The sequence below is a fragment of the Podarcis vaucheri genome (assembly GCF_965113315.1).
Source record: "Podarcis vaucheri genome assembly, chromosome: 2".
In the NCBI taxonomy this organism is placed as follows: domain Eukaryota; kingdom Metazoa; phylum Chordata; class Lepidosauria; order Squamata; family Lacertidae; genus Podarcis; species Podarcis vaucheri.
The window spans coordinates 105,554,551-105,577,793 of NC_138760.1; the positions used below are offsets into that span (position 1 = coordinate 105,554,551).

The 23,243-nt window shown below is 45.5% G+C and overlaps 1 protein-coding gene across 13 annotated transcripts in view; it reads left to right on the forward strand.

Annotated features, from left to right (window-relative positions):
- The window catches only part of MAGI1 (membrane associated guanylate kinase, WW and PDZ domain containing 1), a 481,615-nt gene that overhangs the window by 251,548 nt on the left and 206,824 nt on the right, over window positions 1–23,243 (forward strand). For all 13 annotated transcript variants that reach the window (XM_082209201.1, XM_082209202.1, XM_082209205.1 and 10 more), the window contains exon 2: window positions 1,961–2,077. In XM_082209201.1, coding sequence (XP_082065327.1) covers window positions 1,961–2,077 — 117 coding nt within the window. The remainder of the gene's footprint in view (window positions 1–1,960; window positions 2,078–23,243) is intronic.

Consider the following 23,243-nt stretch of genomic DNA (forward strand, 5'->3'; position numbering starts at 1 on the left):
AGACCCAACTCTGGGAAACCCTGGACTAGAAAATCCTCATGATCCCTTCCAACTCTACTATTCTATGAAAGGTAGCTCCCATGTGGCTGTGACGGGGGTGGGGGTGGAAGGGCACCCTGTTCTAATTAAAGGAAAGCAAATGTACTTATTTTTCCTGGAAAACTCTTGGAGCACGTACGGTAAAACTGGAATGGGGGTGGCAGTGGGATTTGCAAAGGTATCTTAAATCCTGTGGGAGTTTGCATTAGTGGAACAATTTCATTTCAGCTTAATTATTTCGCGTGCCTGGAGAATGAATTTGCTGGGCCCTTGTGGGACTCTTGGAAGTGTAAAAATAGATGAGTATGTGACAAAGAGAAGTGTTGCTTAATTGTTCCCCCTCCCCCCCTTTTTTTGGGGGGGGGAATTGACTGATCCCATGCCCTGCTAGGAGCTCATTAGTGGGAATTCAACAGGACTAATAAAAATGTCTCTTTCGCAAATCCCAGAACAGTGATTAGTCCTGGAAGTCTCTAATGGAGTTCTGTTCCTATAGAAAAACTTAGAAGATCCTTGATATTTTTTTTAATTAAGTGTTTCAAATTCATATTTTTAACTACAGCACATTAAGTCCCTGCTGGTCTATGACCAAAATAACTAATGAGTACATTTATTGATGTATATGATTATGAACATAGAAGAAGAAGCTATATGTGATTTATATTCTGCATAAATTGTGTATGCTGATATTGCACAATTTTGCCTTTGAATATTTCACCTACTTGTACAAACATCTCATGACACTTCTAATATATTTGACTTAAAAGAAACCTATACATCCTTCTTGGTCACCAGAAAAACTGAGATGCAATTGCAGCTTAGGTATTGGGGACTATTAAATCAAGAAACCCATTGCTTGGTTAAGATACCGTTAATATGTGCGGACTGCTATTAGTTTAGCAGGCTGGTGTTGGAAACGACTTGTTAGGAAGCGTAGCCAATTCTTCAGCTTGTAATCTTTCAAACTTTCATTAGAAATGTTACTGTTTAAACCCACTGGGTAGATTTGGTCATAATGGGTGGTATTCAGCTAAGTTTAGACCCACTGAAATTAATGAACATGACTAAACTAGGGTTATGGATTTCAGTAGGTCTCCCTGAGTAGAACTTAGTGGTTTAGTGTACACCTTTGTGTACACCTTTGCCTTTCCTCTTTCCTCATTCATTTGTGTGCTGGTTTTGGTGCTTTGTTCTTGGTTCATTTACACCAGAGTTTTGTCTCAAATGGGGAGCTCTGGCTTAATGTCTGCTTATCATCTAGGACAGTGTTTCCCAACCTTGCGTCTCAGGCAGTTTTTGGACTACAGTTCATATCATCCCTGACCACTGGTCCTGCTAGCGTGGGATGATGGGAGTTGTAGTCCAAAAACAACTGGAGACCCAAGTTTGGGAAACACTCATCTAGGATTTGAAACCTGGAGGCCTGTCTAAGTTACAGCAGTGGATGTTTAGACTTTACCCAAACCTAGTTGCTGTGGAGGTTGCAAATGTCAGTTTATTTGAGTATTTCCCAACTAAAGACCAGGCAGCTCTGCTATGTTAATCTGTGTGTCCAGCCTTCCTTTTTACCTAAGCCTTGGGGCTGTGTAGAAGAAGAAATGCTCTCCCTTTTAAAATATTTTCCCCCATCATCATTTTGTCTATGTCATTTTCCTCCCAGTACAGAAAAAATATGTGCTATTGCCAGGAGAGAGGGTGATAATCCCTTTAGCACCAGCAGGAAGGAAGAAGGGTTGTAAAGCCAGGGAGATTTCATGTTTGCAGCAAGTTATTTTTGGTAATTAGCCATTTACAGAAAACGCACATGAAAGCAGCATACCATAATTCAGAGGAACTGCAGATTGCAAGTCTAATGTTAGCTAGAGCTGGCAATGTTAATCCCTTCTCTGCTCAATTTGTGATTTCTTTCTTTTTCTTTCAGGAAGTCGTCTGAACAAAGATCTGAGACATTATCTCAACCAGAGGTTTCAGAAAGGATCTCCAGATCACGAGCTGCAACAGACTATTAGAGATAACCTTTATCGCCACGCTGTGCCTTGTAAGTAGCTAACAATTCATCTAGTGAATTTAGTATAATAAAACTAAAGACAAACAAACAACCTTTTGATGACAGCCAATGGGGCTGCTGTATGGAGACCTGGTGTGTTTTTTTGTTTAATTTTCTTACTAGGAGGAGATGCTTGCTTCCGGTGGTGGTTGAGAAAATGCTGGATTTGCTTTGTCACCAGTTGCACAGAGTGCCTGGATGGAGAAGGTTAAGAAATTAGGGAGCAACAGCCTAGTGGTTAAAGGACATGGTTTGCCTATAGGAGGTCCCAAATTAAATCCCTGACATCACCTGTTAAAAAGATCAAGTAGCAGGTGATGAGAAGGACCTTTGCTTTAAACCATGGAAGGCTACTGATGACAGTGGGCTAGATTGAACAATTACCTGGCCCAATATTTGGCAGTTTCAAATGTTCCATGGTGAATGTGGATCAATGAAGAGAGCTTCATAAGTTCCTGTTAACAATATGAAAAATGTTGGCTCAACGTTTGACTCAAAAGCCGTCTTTCACCCCAAACCAATAATTTGGTTACTTTCTCCCCCATATACTTGGATATCTGGAGGGCCCTTCAGTTTGAACCAAAATAAATAAATAAATGTATAAAGGCAGGATCACAGCCCTGCAAATTGGAAGCTTCTCAATACTTAATCCTGACTCTTCTGCAAAGTGTTATATCGCCTTTCTCTTGACAGGCCAGCTTTTACGGAGTTGGTGTTAAACTTTAGTTCATCTTCCTGACGTTTCCTTACCTGCTAACGTTCATGTTTTATGTGATCTTTCACACAGCTTAAAAGCCACTTCTGGAAGTGTTGCAGAATCTAGCATAGGTTTAGTGCTCATCTCTGTTTTAATTGTTTCCAGAAAAAGACAAATCCGTTTGCAACCTTGTCAGCTCAGAAAAATGCAGGAGTTTTGTGTTGTAACTTTCCCACGGTTTTCATGATCTGCCGCTCATGTGACACAGTTTGGGGTGGTATCCTGGCATACAGTTCTTTCCTGCCCTTTAAAATTCAGCGTGATGTGGTAGTACAGTGGTACCTTGGGTTACAAACTTAATTCATTCCGGAGGTCCGTTCTTAACACGAAACCATTCTTACCCTGAGGTGCGTTTTCGCTAATGGGGCCTGCCGCTGCGCTGCCGGCCCGCGATTTCCATTCTCCTCCTGGGGCAAAGTTTGTAACCCGAGGTACCACTTCCGGGTTAGCAGAGTTTGTAACCCGAAGTGTTTGTAACCCGAGGTGTTTGTAAACCAATGTACCACTGTATATTGATTTAAAAGGCACCGTTCCATAATGCAACAGGTACTGCAATGTAGAAGGAATGTTATAACAAAAAAAACCCTATTACAATAAAGCCCCACACCTGAATGGAGCCATATTACTTGCACAAGCAGAATGATCTATGTTCCCACAATGCAACTTGCTTACCTTTTCCTCCCCTCACATGCCTCTGTACCCACCAAATCTGCTCCAGAGGGAGCCCCCAGAGTACCGTATTTTTCCATGTATAACACCCCCCCTATTTTGGGGGACTCCAAATTAAGAAAATGGAGGGGATTGCTCAGACTTGTTCAGCTTTTTTGGGGGTGGGGGGGAATTGCCCAGGGTTGTTGAGCTTTTTGGGGGAGGGATTGCCGAAAATTGCTCACTAACATGCCTTGTCAAAGCAACCAATCATCGATCTGCTCGCCGCTGGCAGCCACCTGCCCAATTGCCGTAGCGACAGCCAATCGACACCAACCCTTGACACAGCCACCAATCTCCCACCCAATCACTACTGACAATCTCCTGCTCGCTGCACCAACCAATCCACAGTCCACCCTATGCACTATCTGTGTATAAAACACCCTCCAATTTTTCACATTATTTTATAATTTTTCACATTATTTTATAATTAGAAAACCTCGTCTTATACACGGGAAAGTATGGTATATTTTGGGGAGCGCATCAAAGAGGGGAGGCAGAAAAAGGAGCAGAATTCCATTGCATGAACAGAAACACTCCACTCGTGCAATTACCGTACTTTCGTAGCATACAACCCAATTAATATTTTAAAACTTGTTACATGTTTCAGGCTTTTATATGAAATTGGGTATTTTTATCGTACAGTGGTACCTCGGGTTAAGTACTTAATTCGTTCCGGAGGTCCGTACTTAACCTGAAACTGTTCTTAACCTGAAGCCCCACTTTAGCTAATGGGGCCTCCCGCTGCCGGCGCATGATTTCTGTTCTTATCCTGAAGCAAATTTCTTAACCTGAAGCACTATTTCTGGGTTAGCGGAGTGTGTAATCTGAAGCGTATGTAACCTGAAGTGTATGTAACCCGAGGTACCACTGTATTCTAAATGTGTTACTTTCCTTACCCCTTTTTAAAGGCAACATGGGCTACATATCTTTCTACAAAAACAAGACGCTGAATTGTTTTCATGTGGTCAGCTGTACTTGGTGTCAGATTTTGAGGGTCTGAAGAACTTTCGCTATAGGGAGCCGTGTGCCCTTTGAACCCCCTGGATCTGCAGCTTGTTGCCGCCGACTTTCTTGCTGCATCATCTTCCTCTTCTTTACAGTTCCAGTTTCAGAAACGACGAATAAAGCAAAACGAGCCTAAGTTCTGTTGGAGCATTTTTCTGCGTTGCCAAGGTTACGTTTTGAAATGCTCTCGACTTGAATCTTTTCTCTGATTTATTGGACTTGACTGTGAGCTAAACTACTTTGCTTGCTTTTTAATCTCACCCAAGGCCTTGATTATAGAATCGGGTGTGTATTTGGGGGGGGGGGTGTTTAGCAGGGAGATGTTGGTTTTTTTAATATACATTTTGCAATTCTGTTTTTAATGAAAGGAAAGGGAGTGGTGACACTGCGAATGGGAGACGATTCTCTTCTTGCTTTAAAATGAACATCTGTATTCATGCCTCGCAATTATATAACCAACAGACAAACCTAGAAGGGGGAGTTGGTTGTTATGCAATACTTACCTTTGTAGAGCAGTTAGCTGAATAGCATTCTCTCCTTCTCCTCCTCCCCCTCCGCCCTGGCGGTTTTTCTGCAAAGGAGCTTTCCTGTGGGCTTTGGTGATAAAAATGTGCATGCTTGAAACTGAATGAAGCTACTGTATGTATGGCTGTTTGGTACTTGGAAGTGGTGAAGTGGGGGAGGGCAGGGGGAGGGAGGAGATTTTTCCAGGGCTGAAGATTAATCTGGCTGCTGCATACTAATATTTTTTTATTCCTCGATGCACGTGATCAGAAAATCCAGTGCTCTGGGCCAATCTCTGTTGCTAATGGATTATGAAGTCTTGTATTTTGAAAATGGAATTCCCTGCTGATTATGTGGTAAACATGTTAAAGGCTCACAAGGTCACTCAAACTGAGCATGCCTTGACTGCCTGCTGATCCTTATTGCTGCAACCAGAGGACTCTGCTGAACGGACGACTAATGGCCCAAAATGTGTAAAATGGGTCCTTTCCTCTACGTCCACCCCACCCCCCCAGTCATTTGAAATCCTCAAAATTCGGCTCTAAGTAGTGCAGTTACATGTTACATTGCAAAAGTCAAAAATCAATAAAACCGCATGTGTAGCAGGGAAGAAGGGCTGGCTGACCACCACAGAAATGCTCGTGGAACAATAGCTGTTTTCAAAATGAGCAGCTCACGGCATTGATCAACAACCCCCGCTGCCTTTTTCTGAATTAGGAAGGAGCCGCCATACTTAAGAAAAACAGCCACGGCCAAAACTGAGCAGCCACAGGCAGCTTTACAGTTCTTGCAGTGATCATTTGGCTTTCTTTAGCTGTGGTAGAGGAGCAGTCTAATAGCCGGCCTACCTTGATATATTCCAGCCTTTAAAAACTGCTCCCAGAACCTACAAAGAAAAATGCAGCAAAATCAACTAATTCTTTTTTTAAAAAATGCAGCTGAGTTGCATCTCCGCATCTGGGGAAATGACTTAAAAGCATATGTTACTGTGTTTAAATCAAGTGTGAAAAATGGCAAAGGAAAGACAAACGGGCACTTTCTGAACCAAGGCGATACCACACCAGCCTATCTGCAGTTAAGCCCAAATGAGGTGTCGTTTTGTTGCTAAAGTGTAGAAGAGCTTATACAGTGGTACCTCGGGTTAAGAACTTAATTCGTTCTGGAGGTCCGTTCTTAACCTGAAACTGTTCTTAACCCGAGACACCACTTTTGCTAATGGGGCCTACCGCTGCCGCCGCACTGCCACGCAATTTCTGTTCTCATCCTGAAGCAAAGTTCTTAACCCGAGGTACTATTTCTGGGTTAGCGGAGTCTGTAACCTGAAGCATCTGTAATATAATAATAATAATTTATTATTTGTACCCCGCCCATCTGGCTGGGTTTCCCCAGCCACTCTGGGCGGCTTCCACAGAAACCAAAAAACACTAAAATGTCATACATTAAAAGCTTCCCTGAATAGGGCCACCTTAAGATGTCTTCTGAATGTCAGGTAGTTGTCCATCACCTTGACATCCAATGGGAGGGCATTCCACAGGGCGGGCGCCACCACCGAAAAGGCCCTCTGCCTGGTTCCCTGTAGCTTTGCTTCTCGCAGTGAGGGAACCGCCAGAAGGCCCTCGGCGCTGGACCTCAGTGTCCGGGCAGAACGATGGGGGTGGAGACGCTCCTTCAGGTATACTGGGCCGAAGCCGTTTAGGACTTTAAAGGTCAACACCAGCACTTTGAATTGTGCCCGGAAACGTCTGTAACCCAAGGTACCACTGTAGATTCACCTGTGTTGCCATTTTGCAACCTGAGGGCACGAAACAGAAGGCCCTTTTAGTACAGATTCTCTCACGCAGGTGCTACTAGGTTTTCATTATATTGGTTTTATTAGATTTGTGTACTCGATTTTTGACTACAATGAGTGAGAAATTATCCAAAGGAGTGAAAATGGTGAGAGGTAGTACTTAGGGTGATCTAAAGGTAGGGGAAATAGAAAAGGTTAAAAACAGAGGGATTCTAGTGGAAAGTCGAAAACAGAAGTAAAGAAAACTGCAGTGGAGTGGGAGAGTGAGCTTAGTGTGCAATGGGATAGATAAATATAGATACAGTGGTACCTTGGGTTACAAACGTTTCAGATTACAGACTCCGCTAACCCAGAAATAGTACCTCGGGTTAAGAACTTTGCTTCAGGATGAGAACAGAAATCATGCTCCGGCAGCGCGGCAGCAGCATGAGGCCCCATTAGCTAAAGTGGTACCTCAGGTTAAGAACAGTTTCTGATTAAGGATGGACCTCCAGAACGAATTAAGCTCTTAACCTGAGGTACCACTGTAAAAGCCTTACTGGAGAAGTGTCTGTAGGATCAGACTGCAACTAGGCCAGTGGTGAGCCTATTATTTATTTGAGACTATTCACATTTCCAGTATGCATATTCTATGCAGACAGATTCATCTGCTTTCCAAGTGGTGCCATGCGCTGTGAAATCCAACTTGGTGGCTCCCATAGGAAGGCTGTATGCTCAGATGAACTCTGGGTACCATTATAATCTATGTCGTTGGTAGTATAAAAGCCTCGCAATTACACAACCAAGCAAAGATTATTAGAGCTTCAACTCATATTGTTAAAGCCAAGACTTAAAATGGTGCATTGGAGTTGAGAGCACCCCTCGTGTATCGACGCTGTATGACCTGTTCAACATGCAGCAGCTAAATATGAACATGGATGTAGGGAGAAGTCCAGTTCCCAATCTGAAGCCAAAATCCCAAATCACATTAACAGAGGAAACCATCTTGAGGGTAAAAACAGCAGATACAGTTTGTGCCATTGTGCATAAATGCAGTTAAGAGAACAAGTGAAAAGGAGGTAGAATCAAAGGAAGACAAACCTTGCCCAAAGTGCGGGAGGACACAGCTTTCCTTTTTCTGCTTTTCAGTCAAGTCCTGCCCCCCACCCCCAGTTTCCCTCCTCCCAGTGACCTCAAGGTACCAGCTCCAAGGCTGGCCTAGCCTCTTCTCTCCCCTAGTCTTTCCAGAGGCATATTCTCTCCTGCTCCACCCCACCCCATGGAAATGTTTTCTTTCTGCTCTTGCAGAGGAGGGTCAGCTTCAGAGGCTTGTACAACTGCAAGGAGGATGCCCGCATAGCAGACTTCCTGCTCCGTCCAGAGATCCTCCTCTCTGCCTGTGGTAGAGAAAGGACCACACTATCCAAGCCCCTAGGACAGGCATCCTCAAACTCGGCCCTCCAGATGTTTTGGGACTACAACTCCCACCATCCCTAGCTAACAGGACCAGTGGTCAGGGATGATGGGAATTGTAGCCCCAAAACATCTGGAGGGCAGAGTTTGCCTATGCCTGACCTAGGATGTATTTCTGGTGGCAACAGAATTGAAGACTAAAAGTTGCAAAAAACATTATCCGTGCTCGTTGTTTCATTCCGTAACTCAAAACAGGGAAACAAAGTTCTCAAGCTTTAGTTCTTAAACCCCAAGGTTCTTAAGCGTTATCTTAGGCCTAGCTCTTGTTGAGGGAATAAACCTGTATTCTATGTAAATGTGTACAGACATTTACTACCTCAGAGGAGTATTTCAGCTCACACTGGTCCCTGCCTGTCCACATTACCAATGAGGGAGAAAAGCTGGCCGTGTTTTGCACACTGTAAACTTGCCGCACTCGTTGTGTAAAGACTCACTTCTGTTTCCCTAAGATGTTTGCTGCATTTCTATCAATTTGTGCTGCCGCACTGAGCTAAAACTGGTTCATAAGTTCAAAATGCGAACTTCTTTCTTTCTTTTTTGAAAATAAGAATCTTTATAAGTTTTATATCCTGTTGGTTTCACCCAACTATTTGTTTTTGCCTTTAGCAGCCACCCATATTATATTTTTCAGCCTAGCAAACCATTTCAGGTTTAATTTTTCGTTATGTTTTGGGGGAGGGGGAAACCCATCTGCTGACCAGCATCACTGAAGAGCAGCTTCAAAGTGGCCAGAGATTAAGAGAATACAACAAAAATCAGAGCAAACACTTCCCTGAAGTTCATCTCGAAAGTTTTTCTTTATCACTTGCCAAGCAGCGTTCCAGTAAGTAGTGTGGGAAGATGGCTGATGGTTTTAGATGCCTTTGTTTCTTTATTAATTCCCAGTGCTCTTCAGTTTGCTCCCATAATTACGACACGCAAAGGGCTTCCAAAGGGCTTTGTCCTCATTGTGAGGAATCTGCAGTGGGTATTCAAGTCGTCCTAAAAGGTATTGAGACTTGAAAGCCAGTGGCCAAGAGGGAAGAAATTGCAGCTTAATGCCGAGTTATTAGTGCTCTTTACAATATCAGACGTAGTAAAGATATGCATCTCAAATGTAATATTCCATCAGCAGAAAACAGTGGCATGCTCTCTCGATTGAATTCTAAGCACCAAGAGGGAGTGGGAGCTTTTTTTTCTTTTTTAGCTGTCTCCCAAAGCCTAATCATGGAGTTCCATCACGGGAAAGACTCTCCTCCCTGCAAGAGAGGGGAGTGGTTGTGGCCGGGAGCCGGACTCCACCTCAAGCAGGGGGCATTTGCCCCCTGTCTCCCACTCACCTGGCTGGCGCCCACGCCCACGGCCAGGCACCTAACCAGGTGCCTTCAAGGGGGCGTGTACAGCAGCCTAAATTGCTGCGGCGCCAGCCTCCCAGCCCTCACTTTTCGTCGTCCCGTCGCGAATCACCCACCCTCCACTCCCTTAGAGCAGGGTTTCAGTTTCTTTTGGCCTTGCTATGGACCTTAAGTTGGTCGCCCTGGTTGTCCGGGGGGCCTGGTAGGAATTTTTCCATTTGGCATTAGGCTTTTTGGTTTTTTCGCCTACCTCGTAGCAATTGTCACAACTTTCGTGGTATTGGTGGGTAGGTTAGGCATTGGAATAATGTGTTGTGGTGTCGAAGGGCTAGGTGTGGCCATCGCCTGCGCCTTCAATTTTTGGGTATTCCGTTAAAGGAATCCGGCGGTCGTGTATTCTGTCCAATGCCTGCGTAGCGGGAGGCCATGGCACGACCCTCGGTGACATCAGGGGAGAGCCTATAGTTGGATTAGCATTAACAGGCTCCACCTACTGGTGAATAAATCCCCTTGTTTTCCGACTCACCCACCCCTCTCCGAGTGGGTGGAGTCAGCTGACGTAATCCAATGCCTATGCCAATACCTTTTCACTTGCTGTAATCAATAAAGTTGTGGCCTTTTCTTGCCCATTAACCTTATATCACGTTTCCTTGTGTTTCATTCCACTGCGCGGGGATCGGGTCCTCGAACCACAACATGGAATGGGTTAAAGCAGGGGTAGGCAACCTAAGACCCGTGGGCCGGGTGGGGCCCAATCGCCTTCTCAATCCAGCCTTCTCAGTCCGGGAATCAGCGTGGTTTTACATGAGTAGAATGTGTTCTTTTATTTAAAATGCATCTCTGGGTTATTTGTGGGGCATAGGAATTTGTTCATTTTTTCCTTCAAAATATAGTCCGGCCCACCACATGGTCTGAGGGATGGTGGACCGGCCCACGGCTGAAAAAGGTTGCTGACCCCTGGGTTAAAGCTTCATATAGCCATCTGGGGGAAAAGTTTTTTTTATGAGATGGAGTTCAGGAGCAGTTTAGAAGTAAAGGAAAGTGTGATAGCTTAGCAAAGATCAACAGCTGGTGATGGACCCTTTTATGCAGTTGGTTTCCACTGTTGTCATGCTGTTTGCCTTCCAAAAACTTATACCTCTCCCTCCACAAACACCTACTTCTGCATCTTCTCCCTTAGCTTATGTTAGCTTGGATATAAATTTGCCTAGTTAGACAGCCGTACCTTGGAAGCCAAACGCCTTGTGAGTCAAATGTTTTGGCTCCTGAATGCCGCAAACCCGGAAGTGAATGTTCCGGTTTGCAAACGTTCTTTGGAACCCGAACGTCCAATGTGGGTTCCGCGGGTTCCTACAGCCAATCAGAAGCTGCGCCTTGGTTTCCAAATGTTTTGGAAGTCGAACGGATTCCATTCGACTTCCAAGGTACGACTGTAATGTATTTCCATAGTTCCATACTTAGTTAGTTGGCATAGTTAGCCCCATTGATCTCATCGGAACCCGATGTCGCATCAGAATACTTAGAGCTGAACTTTAGTCAATGTATCCAAACAGGATTTGGGTGGGAGGGTGGTTTCTGCACACCACACCCCAAACCCAGTGTTAGGTTATAATATTGCCTAATGAATGTCAGCTTTCTCATGTACTTTCTCCATTTGTTTTAATACTGCCTCCCAGTTTCTCACAGTTTAATAATGTGGTCAGCACGCTATTAAAGTTTTCTCCATTGTCATATGGTTAGGAATTTACGAGCTGCTCCAGATTGAAAGAAAGTACTTCAGTTGCTTGATTCCTTAAGTTTTATGGCTGAACTGCACATTAGTTGCCCTGGTTCAAGAGAATATTGCGAGTGTGTGTGAAAGAGAGAGAGGGAGAGAGAGGTCCAGCTGCTAAAAATCAATTAGCACATAAAGCAAATATTTTCAGTTCTGCTTCTGTTAAAGGTGAAAATAAATCTCTCTGCTTAAGTCATAACACTCTGGAAATATCCATAATCAAAGACTTGTCCTCCTTGAATAATTACGGCCTTGAGTTATGAAGTCAAGATTGCTGGGAAGTTGCCAGAGCAGATTTGTTTAAGAATGGAGGGGGGGGGGGGTTCCTCCTCTGATAGCCTTTTAAGAATTGCAATGTCCCGCAATGCAGTTAATTAGTGATTGAAGAAGAGACACATCTGTTTCAACGAGAATTGTGAAAATTATTATTATTTGAGTGGGAATGCATAATAAATGGCCCTTGAAGGGCTAATGCATCTTGAAAATGAGACGTATATTGTAAAATGATCAGGTAGATATTGGCCTGGTTTGCATGCAGATCTAAACTGTTCTGTAGCCTCCGTGCTTGGATGTCCCTCTGCCCCTGCTCTGGCACAGCCATAAGGAAAAGTCTAGAAGCTTTTTGTGTTCGGTAAGCCATGGTTACAGTTATGTCTGAGTCCCGACAAAGCCCTTATTTGCACGATACAGTAAGACAAACTAATGCTTACCAGGACCGCATAGGCTCTCAGAAAGGAGGTTGAAAACCAGGCCAAACAGTGGTCAGCACCAGTGCTTCTCCCCCCCCCCCCCGAAAAATAGGTGCCGGTACTCACCATTAGGGACGTGGGTGGCGCTGTGGGTTAAACCACAGAGCCTAGGGCTTGCCAATCAGAAGGTTGGCGGTTCGAATCCCCGCGACGGGATGAGCTCCCGTTGCTCGGTCCCTGCTCCTGCCAACCTAGCAGTTCGAAAGCACGAAGTGCAAGTAGATAAATAGGTACCACTCCAACGGGAAGGTAAACGGCGTTTCCGCGTGCTGCTCTGGTTCCCCAGAAGAGGCTTAGTCATGCTGGCCACATGACCTGGAAGCTGTACACCCTTGGCCAGTAAAGCGAGATGAGCGCCGCAACCCCAGAGTCATCCGCGACTGGACCTAATTAATGGTCAGGAGTCCCTTTACCTTTTACTCACCATTAAGTTGTTACTGTAAGTGGCACACCTTTTAACAACCACAACAAAAGAGGTGCAGGTACTTCGTACCCTCGAGTACTCCAGGGGAAAAAAAGAAGCACTGGTCAGCGCTAACTGCAGTTTAGGGGAACTAGCCAGCTTCAGACTGTTCTTAATTATCTTGTCTTGTTCCCCCTCTAAATACAAATGACAGTTCTTGGCTTAGACAAAGTGAGTAACCACGCTCAGTTGAAAATAGATGCAATCTATTTCTTGCAGTTGTACCAGGAGAGGGGAGGGGTTTGTATGCAAGACCAGGCTTGTTCTTAAACTACCTGTCATGATCCGGAAGTCAGATTCCTCTTATTTAGGGTGAGGGGGGATGAGGATGAGGACTCAGAAGCCGAGAAGGGGAAGGGTAGGCAGACCCCAACCCAGAAATGCTTTGTCAGATAAGTTTATGGTGCTAGTGGCCCTCTGGTCCGAGAATGTAGCATTGCTATCTTCAGAGGACTGCTTCTCAAAGACCCCAGTGTCTACCCTGCTTCTTTGGAATAGAAGACTGGGAAATGGAATGTGGTCTTTTAAAAAGCACCTTCTAATGAGGGTGAGGCTGGCAATAGGGATGCAGGAACGCCAGAGCTCTGATCTCCTATCGTTGGGGGTCCCAAACTGTGGCCTGCGGACTTCGTTCATGTGGTCCATGGCCTGTCTGCTTTATGCATTCATATTGCATGTTTATTGCTGATTTGTTTCTTACATTTTCATTTTATCGCATTGCAGATTGAACTCTGTGGAATTCAGACTGTAACGCAGTGAAGCACAACACAGGAAAGCACACATAACCAAGTGCAGTGTGTTACAAATGCTACAAGAGGCAGAAAAACCTCTAGACTGCCAGGACCCTCAGCGATATTCATATGGTGCATGGGGGGGGGAGAAGTGTGGGAGCCGCTGCCCAATAGTCCTGCTTGTCTTCCAACTAAATTACATGTTAACATTGCACCCGAATGCAGCCGCTAGAGACATGCATAAATTACTTTGCATCACAGGCCGCAGATATTGAGCTCGCTCAACCTTGTAAATAAGCTGACAAAAGGAAGTCACCTGCAAATTTATTTACTAGTCTGCTGCGGACTAGCAGAGAAGGGCCCAGTGCATTTCTACACTGGGTGCAGAGGAGAGGGGTTATGTTCTCTCACAGCCCGTTTGGTTCCTATGCCTTGCAGGGAGGAGGGACAGAGTGCTCCATTCATAGAGTGCAAGAAATTTTGCAGCCATAGGTGATTCCTTCCTTCACCACTGCTGCCTCTTCTTAACTCCACCATGGCTCTGTCTCTCTCCAACCTGCCCACTTACCCATTGACTCCTGCTAACACAATGACAACACTGTGCCTCAGCTGCTCCGCTCTGCTCAACTTCACTCTGAGAAAGGGGTTGGGGAGCCGGGGAGGGGGGGAGGCTGAGGTGTGGCCGGTACTGCGGCTACATTAGCAATAACAAAATAGTTAACAAGTAAACAGGTGGGCAGGGAGAGAGGAAGAGTGAGAGCAGGGCTGAAGAAGGGGGCCAGGTATGATTCTAAAGAACCATATGGAAGCCTTGGTGTCTGGATGGATTAGCGGGCTGGTCAGATGAGATGAGCTAGTTAAGAGGGGCCGGGTCACTAATTTCTCGCTGCCCTTGCTGCTTAAGGAGATTGCATCATTTGCCTCTTGATAAGGCCAACTCTGGCCCTCCTCCCCCAGGAACCCACTTAGTCTCTTGCATAGAATCCCAGATGTTTCCCTGCATGCGGTTCCTTGTTGCCTATGGCTACCAGGTGAGTGCTTCAGTACAAGGATGAGCTCAGCCATAATCCAGGAGTTCGGAGAATGTGAAAAGAACGCCGTTGGCAAACTACATTTCTTATTAACTCTTTTTAGAGGAGTTTGGTTTGTTTCAGCAGCCATGCATGGTGACTTTAATGGCTGTGTGTACACAGCCGTATGCCAGCATAGTTGGTGGCATTAGTTAGTTGTTCATTAAAATTATATCCCTCCCCTCTTCCCAGAGGAGCCCAGGGTGGCAAACTGTGTTAAAATAATAAAAAAAATAAAAACGCATTGAAAACAATTCAAATGCAGATGTAGACTGCGAAAGATCTCAACGTCAAAGAATTGATGGAAAGAGGAAAAGGTAACCTTGTCTGTTATTCAAGAGAAAGGAATTCCAAAGGGTAGATGCTGCAGCCACTAAAGGCTCTCAAACCCTCAGTGAGTTAGGGACTTGCCCTGCATGCGAAGACAAGCTCTGGTGGATTGAGCGAACTAGACCAATAGTCCAACCTTCAAGAAGGTGGATTCTGCATGTGCTGTAGAGGGAAGGGAGGGGTGGATGGGGCTGGTCAGCCTGGGAAGGTTGCTATTCTAGGAAAAGGGAAACTCTTATCCTAAACCTCTGCTACCTTGTGGCTATACTCATTAGTGAGAAAGGCTTTGGGAGTAAACCCCACACAAATCTGGAATGTAGTCCTTAATGGCATCTTGTAACTCCTGCAGCCAAGCTGGTGCCAAATGTCTTGATCCGCTTTCCTTTAGAGCACATCAGCAAGCCCTGCTGTACCTCCTCGCCTTGCTTCCCCGCAGTAGCCGGCCTTGATAAGGCTCCCTGCTGGAGCGACGTGAAATGCAAGGAAGTAGTGGAATTAAAGGAAGTAGTGGCTTCACCCATATGTCAGGAGTGCTCTGATGGTGTTTCCTGCTTGGCAGGGGGTTGGACTCAATGGCCCTTGTGGTCTCTTCCAACTCTATGATTCTATGATCCTAATAAAAATATGAAATAAACTTCCATATATTACATTTAATATATTTTCAACTAATTTATGAGTAGTTTAAGTGATTTACTAGTCAAGTTGCATCTGCTTCCCCACTCAGAGGTCTGTGCATGTGCATGTAAGTGGAATCTGTGCATGCATAAGCCCCACTGAGTTCAGCTAAACTTACTTCTACTTTCCTGGGAGTAAGCCCCATTGAATTCAGTAGGGCTTGCTTGTGAGTAGACACACATTTGCTTTCACTGCTTACTGAGAAACACCCTCCCCATCATTCTCACACAGTACCCAACCTCCCATTTCAGCATAAGGCAGCTGGCTAAATATTCTCCCCTCCATTTAAGCCCCACAGGAGCGCCCCCCCCATCTCACCAACTCTTCCTTTATATCAAAGGGAAGGAGGGAGGGCAAACAAGCAAAAAGATAGTCTCCTTTATTTTTTAAAAAAACCCCTTTATAATATGGAGGAGAGCTTGATTAGGAGGGAGGAGGGAGAGAGAAAATAAAGCTGGAAACACCATTATCTCCTAAGTATCTGTAAAGTATCAGTTCAGCTGAGCTACCTCCTGGGAAGCTATTAAGTCTCCACCTTTTGTTCACCTGAATATATTGCCTTGTTCAAAATGTTTATCATGATGATGTTATTTTGATACCGGTATTCAATGATATGGCGATTTATTGCACAGCCCTAGTGCTAGATTGTACGGTCCCATCTCAGAGTTCCCAGAATCTGGTTTCCACTTCTGAATGAATAATTTTTTCTGAAAGCACTCACATATGTTGCTTAATATGCCATCACTTACCAGTCAGTGACTCAGCTGAGTGGAGGAACATTCTGCATGAAGAATACTGTATTTGGGATCATATTAGGAAACGGTTTAAAATATTTTTGGGCTGCGTTTTTGTACTCTTACTTTGTAAGTGATGCTGAGACATTTGTGTAAAAGGAGGAATAAGTTTAAACAAGCAAGCAAAACATAAATAAAGAAGGCTATTTGTGCTGTCTGGTCTTTAATTGGTATCTCTCATGCAAGTCATCGCTCAAATGCCGCAGCATCAAGTAATAAATATGCATGTGTGAATCCTCGCAGAGAGAAGCTTTCTTTCTGCTGCAGGTTCTTCTGCTTGCATGGACGCTCATTTGCTTCTGCGCGTTCCTTGGTGGTTTTGTGTCAAAATCCAGTCCTCACCACACTCACTGGAGAAAGAACCCAAGGTGATTGTTAAATATTATCCAGGAGAATGTAAAGTGAGACGAGAAGGCGAAATACTGACCCTTTAATCTGAAGCAAACCATCTGTGTTTGATTTCCACATCTTGCTGAGTTTTCAGCTAATGTGAATTCACAGTTTGTTTCTCCATTTGGTGCTCCCACATGCTAAGCAAATTGGTTCCAATATGTGCTGATGAAACTCAAGAGAGGTCTGATTGCAGAAGTTAGCTTCTGCCTGAGAACATTCGTGTTTCTAGCTTGCCATAAACTTCTTGTTGGTTGGAGATCTGTTGGGAATACCTTCGTCCTTGACCTAACTGGGTGAAGTGAAACTGTAGAGGTCTAAGGTGGAGACAATTTGCTTACATGTGCTTACGCATCTCCCAAGTTGTCTATGCTGCTGCTGCTATTATTATTATTATTAATTTATTTCCACAGCAGGTTTCCCCCAGCAGAGTTCTTTAAAAAAATCGCAGTGTCCCCCTGAAGTATGCTGAGTTGCATTTTCCCTACTCTTATCAGCTCCCAAGTCTAAGCCCCAGACTCTGTAGCCCTGCATTTATATAGAAAGAGTCAGATATTTGTCACTAAATCCTGGTCCTGTTATGAGGTGACATCCATTCCTGAACAAGTACTTTTCTAGCTATACCATTCATGTGCCAAACCCACACACTAATGGCACTTAGGGCTGCATTTTCCAAATATAGCTGCCATATGGAACAGCTGCCATGCAAAGGACATTTAAAGTGTCTGTGACATGACTCCTTTTTTGTGTGAGAAGCAGCCCTTAAATAGTATTCTCCCTAGCTGCTCCTCCAGAGACATTCCAGAGCCTGTGTTAGCTTTTGGAACTGTTTCAAGGCTCTTTCTACTTGAACTGGCATTATGTGATAAGAGTTTCTTTCATTCCTGTTGCACCATTGCGTGTGACATGTAAAGCTCCTTGCTGGGCCTGGTAAATTTTGCAGACAACCAGGCACCTTTGGGAGGGCATGTATGTCACACTTGGCTGATAAGCTATAGGGCAGAGCAACTTCTAAGGAGGAGCATGTGTTGGCTCTCATAGGACTTCGGGCCGGTGAGAATCTGCATATGCTTTTGGAGTTGGACAGTCTTCTCCGGCCTATAGCTTGAAAGTCAAGAACAACAAACATGGAGGTGGATTGGCACCCTAAAGAACGCCCACATTGTGGGATGCCCTCCCATCAGTTTGGGTGTAATCTTCGACACCTCCCTTTCCATGGAGGCGCAGATTGCAGCTATAACAAAGGCGGCATTTTTCCATCTCCGCCAAGCTAAGCAGTTGGCTCCTTACCTCTCTCGCCCTGACCTAGCCACTGTGATCCACGCGACAGTCACCTCCAGACTGGATTATTGTAACTCGCTCTACGTGGGGCTGCCCTTGAGACTGACCCAGAAACTCCAGCGGGTGCAGAATGCTGCAGCGAGACTCCTTACGAGGTCTTCGCTGCGAGATCACATTCACCCGGTGCTATACCAGCTGCACTGGCTCCCGGTGGAGTACAGGATCAGGTTTAAGGTGCTGGTTTTAACCTTTAAAGCCCTATATGGCCTAGGACCCTCGTACCTACGGGACCGCCTCTCCTGGTATGCCCCACAGAGAAACCTACGGTCTTCAAATAAAAACATCTTGAAGGTCCCAGGCCACAGAGAAGTTAGGCTGGCCTCAACTAGAGCCAGGGCTTTTTCGGCTGTGGCTCCGATCTGGTGGAACACTCTGTCACAAGAGACCAGGGCCCTGCGGGACTTGACATCCTTCCGCAGGGCCTGCAAGACAGAGCTGTTCCACCAGGCCTTTGGCCAGGGCACAGCCTGACTCCCTCCCTCGGCAATCTTCGCAGAGCTCTGGCCCAATGGTTGCTAGAGGCTTGAATTAATTAATTTTTATAATGAATGATTTTAGAATGTTGTTTATGTTGTACTTTTGTACTGTTTTATTGTTGTTAGCCGCCCTGAGCCCGGCTTCGGCTGGGGAGGGCGGGATATAAATAAAATTTATTATTATTATTTATTATGTCAAGGAGATGAGTAACTATATAACCTTTAGAAGGCATCTGAAGGCAGCCCTGTATAGGGAAACTTTTTAAGGTTTAGTGTTTCCATATACAGTCAAACCTCGTTTTGTGGACGGGATCCATTCCGGAGGCCCGTCCGCAAGTCGAAAATGACACACATCGAAGTGCCACGTCTGCACACACGCTTCTGTGCATGAGCGAACAGCAAACCCAGAAGTAACCAGTTACAGTACTTCCGTGTTTGCCGTGGACGTTCGCCGAAGCGGACGCAAGTGGAGGCGGCTGCAGAATGAGGTTTGACTGTATGTGAAAGCCGCCCAGAGTGGCTGGGGCAAACCAGTCAGATGGGTGGGGTACAAATAATAATAATAAAATTATTATTATATTATTAAGAGAAGTCAGGAATTCCAAGCAAGTGGTCACATGAAAGTGGGCCCATCTCTCTAAGACTTGGAGAGGCATTTAAAGCAGGAGAACTGGGAAGTTTCCAGGAGAGCCAGATTAAGAAAGTCTGCACATGAATGCCAGCAGCACCACTTTTGCTAATAATGTGGGTACAAAGTATGCCTTGATTTCCCAAGAGGCTTAGTAAATGAGCCCACAACTAGGCACAGATAAGTGTGACTCAAACATCAGAAAAGGCGAACCCAAGGGTCAGATCGGATGAATAAATGAAGCTACCTTAAATTGAGTTAAGGAATTGGTCCGTGCAACTAGGGTGTCTTTCCTGTCACCTGATCTTTTAGTAGGACATGTCAGGGATTGAACATGGAAACTTCTACATTCAAATCATGTATTTTACTCATTTAGCTATGGTTACTTTCACTATAAATGAAAGGAATGGCTGTTCAGAAGCCAACACCCAATTCTCATGGGATGCTAAGAAATGTTGGTAAGCAGGTAGGACCCTCACAGTGGATCCCATATGGTTGGCAGAAGAGGACATGATCTTGCTACAAATGGTCTGTAACCAGGAAAATCAAAGCGATGTTCCAGGGATAGGCAGTTCAAGACGTGATGGTCTTGACTGCAGGCTTCTGTATGAGCTTGTCCCACAAGTGCTCACTGCCCTGCGTCCTTCCCAAATCTCTACAAGAGATTTAGGGGGACTTAGGGCAGGGGCGGAGGAAGTTCTATTGTAAAAGTGAAAATATTTGCACGGATGGAGCATGTTAGTTGGCTAACCACTGTTTATTCAAGCCCACATTTCACTGAACCATGCTCTACTTGGAAAAATAAAATCTTTACCTGCTTCTTTTTGCCGTGGTAATGCTATTTACATGCACTTTAGACTTTTGTAAGCCACCTTGAGGGCAATGTGCTATGAAAGGTGGGTTGAAAAACACACACTCAAGTTTAAAGAAAGAGAGGATTATAGCTATTGCTGATGTACATGTAAGCAAATTTCAGGAGAAAGGCAAAACAGTCGTCTTGAGCATAACCCTTGACCAGCCTGATATAGATGTTGGCGGCATTGGCGGTGTCCCCCACCTCCACCCAGCTTGGTTTCTCCCTACTACTGACTGTAGTTAGGGTGCCAGCAGCATCAGTGGAAAATGTTGCCATCTTGTATGCCTGGGAATACTGCAGGCCAGCATTAGGGTCATGTGAGTAGTTGCAAGCATCTCTGGACTTGTGGAAGCAAGGTGGTTGGAAGAACTAGGCACAAAATTAGTAATTAAGTATGCATGTGTGTCTAGAAGGGACGCGGGTGGCGCTGTGGTCTAAACCACTGAGCCTAGGACTTGCCATTAAAGCGAGATGAGTGCCGCAACCCCAGAGTCGTCCACGACTGGACCTAATTAATAGTCAGGAGTCCCTTTACCTTTACCTATGTGTCTAGAGGAGAACAAAGCATTTCAAGACTGTTGGTCTGCAGAGATACAAGAAAGTTCAAATGAATATTCGTATCTGAAGAAGTGTGCATGCACACGAAAGCTCATACCAAGAACTAACTTAGTTGGTCTTTAAGGTGCTACTGGAAGGATTTTTTTTATTTCAAATGAATAGTTTGACATGGGGGAAGAGGAAGGGCTCCTGTGCTTTTTGTTTGCTAAAACTTTCTAGTACAGTGGTACCTCTGGATGCGAACGGGATCCGTTTGCATTCCTGAGTAGAACGCAACCCGCATCTCTGCGTCTGCACATGTGCCGGTCGCAATTCGCCTCTTCTGTGCATGCACTTGACATCATTTTGAGCGTCTGTGCATGTGCAAGTGGCGGAACCCAGAAGTAACGCATTCTGTTACTTCCAGGTCGCGTAACCTGAAAACGCTCAACCTGAAGCGACTTTAACCCGAGGTATGACTGTAATGTCCAAAAGTGCCCCTGCCCTCTTGTAGTGATATTTTCGGTATTGCCCTAAAAGCAGGCGAAAATTGCCTGCCCTTTCAGCCTGAGGGCAATGCTGATTTTTGGATTTCTGCACCTCAGTTCTAAGGGCTGCTACCCACCTAGTTATTCTCCAGCTCCTGCAGCCAGTCCAGTTAATCAGCCTTTGAACTAGGATTGATTTCCCTCCTCATTTTGATCCCCACTCCTCCATTAAAAAACACTGAACTGATTGTAGAGTAACGGATGGAGATCACCCCAGATGCACACACCTGCTTGACTCTTCATGAATCACAACAATAATTAGATAACCTTGCAACCTGTCTCCATCATCAGCAACACCATCATTATTTAACGTCACGCACATGCCTAAGTTTCAGCAAATGTCCTTCTGGGAAATGAGAGTTTGAGAGAGGAGCAAAATGTCTATGAAGGAAAAAAACCAAGAGAAAAAAGAATGCCTGGTTTTGGCCTAAAAATAAATCCGGGGAAGGGGGTGGGGAGAGAAACTGAACTGCTGCATTTGCTACAGACACATGCATACATCTATATTCATTCTCTAGTTCTGTTGCCTTGCAATTGAGGGCAGTACCATTTCAACACTTCCCTGGGCGTCCTCCCAGACAAAGGCAGAGAGAAAATTAAAAGGGAGATGCGGAGAGGGGGGGAAGGGGAGGCTGAAAACCCCTCCGTAGGTATTTCACATTTCAACACACACAGGTGCTTTTTAATCCCCCCTTGGCCTACAGTGCCGACACCTCAAGGAATAGAAGGAATTGTGATGTAATGCTCTTTTTCCCCCTCGCACTCCCGGCTTTAAACACAGATGGAAGTTGTTGTCATGTGTTAGAAATGTCACCAGTAATATAAAAGGCAGGCTCCTTCTTTCCCCCTTTTCTGTGCTGTCAGCTGCCGCCGCCACCTTATTCTGTCTCTCTCCCCGCCCCACCTTCCTCCAAAACCCTCTTTTCTTTTTTTTCTGTCATGTGGCAAAAGCTGTGATGCATGTAAGCATCGGCCACCCCCACCTGACCCCCTCCCACTTCTGAGTCTTGCTTTCCCTGCCTTCCTGCCTTCTTCCTTTCCTTCCTTTTTATTTTTTAAAAAATAAATCCCCCTTTTTTTACCGCAGTACTGTTGAGGATCCTTACATGCACAGGAGAAAATATCTCACAAAGGAAGGATTAATCTGGTAGCGGTGCTTGAATTGCGAAGGACCCAGGCAAGTCAGAATGCTGGTTTGTGTGTGTGTGTGTTTGTGTGTATATGTTCTGGGTGTGGAATGCTCTCTGCCTCTCTGTGTGATGCCCAAGCAAGAGATGCTTAAAAGCAGCAAGTGGCGGTATTTTTACCGAGCCAAAAGCCCAGGTTCTTCCTCCAGCTCCAGGGGGATAGGAGCAGAAGCTAGAAATGGGGAAATTTGGGTTGTGATGGAGAGAAAGAGAGGCAGCTGGAAAAGGTGGAGGGTGGGGTGGGGGGGAGGAGGTACAGCCCCTCTGCCACCCTGTCTGAGTTCAGCTTGGGAGGACAGATGGCTAGTGCTGCTTCTCTCTCCCCCCCCACTCTTCTCTCTCTCTCTCCCCCCCCGCCCCACAATTCATCAAGCAAGCTTTACGTGAGGCCCATTCGCGAACGGGTTGCGCTGTGAAAAGCGGGGTCAATGGGCACGAATAGGTTGAGATCAGGACCAGATGCCTGCTGAACAATGGGGCTTTTGAGCGAGATGCAAGGGGAAGCGTGGCGCTCGCTTTGTCTTGCCTCCGCATTGCAGGTTGGAATCGGGCAGCTATATTTTAATGAAGTGCATTCCGAAATGTGGTCGTCAGTCTGTAGCGGGGGGGGGGCTTCCGCACACCCCCTCCTCCTGCCAGGGAAGGGTGGCGCGGGGGGGGGGGAGACATGTCAAAAGCGGCTTGGGGTTGCAGGGGGAGGAGGGCGAAGGAAGCCCAGCAGCCCAATGGATTGCACACTGGAAGAACAATGCTGTCTCGGTTGTTGTTGGCGGTGGGGGGGGGGAGAGGCAAGGGAGGGGGGCAGGGAATCCATCCCTACATCCCCGTGCATTTCAATAGGGTCCGGCAGGTGTTGTGCAAAACTATTTCCTTGCGCTGTGTTTTCCCCTGCAGCGTAGCCAAAGGATGAGGGTGGGGTGTGCAAGGGAATTCCTTGTGTGTGTGTGAAGCAATTCAGTTGGAATAGAAAATGCTGTTGCTCTTCAGGCATCTTTGTGGGCTTTGGCTGGGAGAGAGGGGTGCAAATATCAGCCCCCCTTTTTAGGTCTCCTGTGT